This window comes from Cebus imitator, unplaced genomic scaffold (assembly GCF_001604975.1).
Source record: "Cebus imitator isolate Cc_AM_T3 unplaced genomic scaffold, Cebus_imitator-1.0 Scaffold234, whole genome shotgun sequence".
NCBI lineage: Eukaryota > Metazoa > Chordata > Mammalia > Primates > Cebidae > Cebus > Cebus imitator.
In genome coordinates this window covers 2,931,113-2,935,322 of record NW_016107549.1, presented here as the reverse complement: position 1 = coordinate 2,935,322, position 4,210 = coordinate 2,931,113, and the positions used below count along the sequence as shown (strand labels likewise).

The 4,210-nt window shown below is 51.8% G+C and overlaps 1 protein-coding gene across 1 annotated transcript in view; it reads right to left on the bottom strand.

Moving 5' to 3' along the window:
* Positions 1–4,210, bottom strand: part of RGL3 (ral guanine nucleotide dissociation stimulator like 3) — a 21,180-nt gene that overhangs the window by 10,228 nt on the left and 6,742 nt on the right. The window contains exons 4-5 of the mRNA XM_037727518.1: positions 1,858–2,000; positions 1,555–1,770 (exon numbers count right to left, since the gene is read on the bottom strand). Of these exons, the coding sequence (XP_037583446.1) occupies positions 1,555–1,770; positions 1,858–2,000 (359 nt within the window). The remainder of the gene's footprint in view (positions 1–1,554; positions 1,771–1,857; positions 2,001–4,210) is intronic.

Here is a 4,210-nt window from a genome sequence, read left to right as displayed (position 1 = left end):
GTGATCCACCCGCCTTGGCCTCCCAAAGTGCTGGGATTACAGGCGTGAGCCACCGCGCCCGGCAGGTGAACCTGAATATTTTGTTCATAAACACAAATTATTTTGGAATGTAAGGACCGTGTATGATAGAATATGTTAGGAAGAATAAAAAAAATAAAAATAAAAAAGAATGTAAGGACCACGAAAGTCTGGCCTTTGTTTTGTTTGCAAGTTGCAAGTGTTCACAAGTTTGGAATATCTGTGTTGCTGTCTTTGCCTCACCAGTGCCCTCCCCTGCATTAGCTGATACTGGTTACCGTATGACAGCACTGTGACATCCATTGTGATGCTAGGACAGGCAAAGACATGGGACAACCTCATCATGTGTCCTAGTGGGACATGCCAAAGCATTAACCCATTGAAAAAGATGGTTTAGGCCAGGCGTGGTGGCTCGCGCCTGTAATCCTAGCACTTTGGGAGACTGAGGCAGGCGGATCACCTGAGATTGGGAGTTTGAGACCAGCCTGACCAGCATGGAGAAACCCCATCTCTACTAAAAACACAAAGTCGAGTGTGGTGGCACATGCCTGTAATCCCAGCTACTCGAGAGGCTGAGGCAGGAAAATCACTTGAACCTGGGAGGTTTTGGTGAGCTGGGATGGCACCATTGAACTCCAGCCTGGGCAACAAGAGTGAAACTCCATCTCAAAAAAAAAAAAAAAAGGTAGGGTCTGTGGCCCAGGCTGGAGTGCAGTGGCTTGATCCATCACAGCTCACTTGCAGCCTGGAACTCCTGGGCTTTAGTGATCCACCTGCCTCAGCCTCCTGCCTCAGTAGCTGGAACTACAGGCACTTGCCACCAAGCACGGCTAATTTTTTTTTTCTTTTTTGTGATAGAGTCTTGCTCTATCCCCCAGGCTGGAATGCAGTGACGTGATCTCCACTCACTGCAACCTCCGACTCCCGGGTTCAGGCGATTATCCTGCCTTGGCCTCCCGAGTAGCTGGGATTATAGGCGCACATCCCCACGACCAGCTAATTTTTCTTGTAAGGCTAATTTTTACCTTTTTTTTTTTTTTTTTTAAAGAGACAGGGGTCTCGATATGTTGCCTAGGCTGGTCTCAAACTCTAGGGCTCAAGCGATCCTCCCTCTCCCCAAAGTGTTGAGATTACAGGCGTGAGTCACTGCGCCAGGCCTGATCCTGTGACTTGTGGTGCCAGGTCGGACCCCTGGGTCTTGTCACACGTCTGACAAGCGACCAAGACTCCCCACTCATTCCCAAGTAGCCCCTTCCTCCCTCCTCCCTCGGGCCCAGCCCCTCTCCCAGCCGCCCCTTCAGCCCCTACCTCCCACCTTGACTTCTCCGATTGGGGCTCCTTACCTCTCCCAGGTCCCCTGGGACCTAGCCTTGCCTCAACCTCTCGGCAGGACCCAGACCCCTCCCTCTTCCCTGAACCCAAGTCTCACCCTAGGTATCAACTTTCCACCCGCTTCCCTCGCTCGCCTAGACACGCCCCTACTCTCTCCCGAGCCCTCACTGCTTCCCCTTGCCCCTCCCCGCGCCCCCAACATACCTGGGCGATGCGGATCCACTTCTCCAGCCGCTGAGCCCTCTGCGGGGCCGCCAGGCCCGGCGCTTCGAGCACCGAGCCCAGCACGCAGCCAGTCACCGTGTTGAACTGGGCCACGGTGGCGCGCACAGTGGGGGAGGCGCCTGCAGCCCCCGGCCGGTCCCGCTGCGACCACACTGAGCCCAGGCATTCGTAGGGCCTGACCTTCGAGAAGAGCTCCTGGGCCAGGAGGTGGGGGTGGGATTGGTGCTCAGCAGAACCTGTCCCCTCACTGTGGCCCATCCCTACCCAGTCCGGGGTCCTCACCAAGTCCATGAGGGTCAGCTGCTCGGCCACCTCATCCACGCTGAAGTCCAGGAGTTGGGGACCTTGTAACATGAGCCCTTCCTCCTCCTCCGCACAGGCCTCTAGAGAGTCAGGGCCAGAAGTTTGGGCAGCTCTGGGAGGTCCTGATTATTAGAAAGTATTACATACTCTCAAGTTTGAATCCAAGACTGGCTGTGTAACACTGGGTGAGTCCCTGTCCCTCTCTGAGCCTCACTTTCCTCATTTGTGAAAAGAACTCCGTGGTTTTTTTTGTTTTTGTTTTTGTTTTTTTGTTTTTGAGATGGAGTCTCACTCTCTTGCTCAGACTGGAGTGCAATGGCCCAATCTCCGCTCACTGCAACCTCTGCCTCACAGGTTCAAGTAATTCTCCTTCAGCTTTCCGAGTAGCTGGGATTACAGGCATGTGCCACCACGCCCAGCTAATTTTTGTATTTTAATAGAGATGGATTTCACAAAGTTGGGCAGACTGGTCTTGAACTCCTGACCTCAAGAGATCCGCCTGCCTCACCCTCCCAAACTGCTGGAATTGCAGGCATGAGCCACTGCCCCAGCCTCTGTGCCTTGTTTTTGAGACAGGCTCTCACTTGGTCACTCAGACTGGTGTACAGTGGTGTGATCACAGCTCATTGTAGCATCAACCTTTTGGGTTCCAACGATCCTCCTGCTTCAGCCTCCCAAGTTGCTGGGACTACAGCCACACACCACCACACCCAGCTAATTTTTTATTTTTTGTAGAGACAGGGTCTCATTATGTTGCCAGGCTGGTCTCGAATTCCTGGGCTCAAGTGAGCCAGGCTGGGCTCGAACTCCTGGGCTCTTGGCTTCCCAAAGTGTTGGGATTGCAGGGATGAGCCAGTGTGCCTGGCTGTAGATTTTTTTTTTTTTTTTTTTTGAGACAGTTTTGATCTGTCACCAGGCACCAGGCTGGAGTACAATGGCTCATTTCAGCTCACTGCAACCTCCGCCTCCCAAGTTCAAGCAATTCTCCTGCCTCAGCCTCCTGAGTAGCTGGGACTACAGGCGCACACCACCACGACCAGCTAATTTTTGTATTTTTTTAGTAGAGACGGGGTTTCACCATGTTGGCCAGGATGGTCTCGATCTCTTGACCCGCCCGCCTTGGCCTCCCAAAGTGCTGGGATTACAGGCATGAGCCACCGCGCCCGGCCGGACTTTTTTTTTTTTTTAAGATCATGCATACCAGACTGCTATAAAGTGCTCAACAAATATGAATAGTTTTACTTTAGTGGATTTTGGTGATGGCGCCCCCTAGGGGAAACTTTGGAAGTTGGGAATCTTGAGTTGTGCCCTCCAGCCTCCAAACGTCCCTGCAGGCATTTGTGTCTTTGAAAACCCTGTTTGTGGCTGGTCCCAAGATGGTGACTTATCTCGATTGATTGTTCACAGTTACAGATCAAACTCCTTGTTCTACTCTTTCCCCCCTTCTCACTACTGCACTTGACTTGTCTTTAGGAAAGGAAGAAAGGGCTGGGCGTGGTGGCTCACGCCTGTAATTCCAGCACTTTGGGAGGCCGAGGCAGGCAGATCACGAGGTCAGGAGTTAAAGACCAGCCTGGCCAGCATGGTGAAATCCCGTCTTTACTAAAGATATAAAAAATTAGCTGGGCATGGTAGTACACCTGTAATCCCAGCTACTCAGGAGGCTGAGGGGAGAATTGCTTGAACTCAGGAGGCGGAGGTTGCGGTGAGCCGAGATCGCGCCATTGCACTCCAGCCTGGGTGACAGGGTGAGACTCCGTCTCACAAAAAGAAAGGAAGAAAGGGCTGGGCGAGGTGGCTCACACCTGTAATCCCAGAACTTTGGGAGGCAGAGACAAGCGAATCACTTGAGATTGAGAGTTGGAGACCAGCCTGGCCAACATGGCGAAACCCCTTCTCTACTAAAAATACAAAAATTAAGCCTGGTGACGAGTACCTGTAATCCTAGCTACTTGAGAGGCTGAGGCTGGAGAATCACTCGAACCTAAAAGGTGGAGGTTGCAGTGAGCCAAGACCATGTCATTGCACTCCATCATGAGTGACAAACACTCTGTTTCCAAAAAAAGAGAGAAAAGATAAAAGAAAAAGAAAAACCTCTTTGCAATAATCTGCACCTAGAACCTGAATTTTTTTTTTTTTTTTGAGATGGAGTTTCACTCTTGTTACCCAGGCTGGAGTGCAATGGCGCGATCTCGGCTCACCGCAACCTCTACCTCCTGGGTTCAGGCAATTCTCCTGCCTCAGCCTCCTGAGTAGCTGGGATTACAGGCACGCACCACCATGCCCAGCTAATGTTTTGTATTTTTAGTAGAGACGGGGTTTCACCATGTTG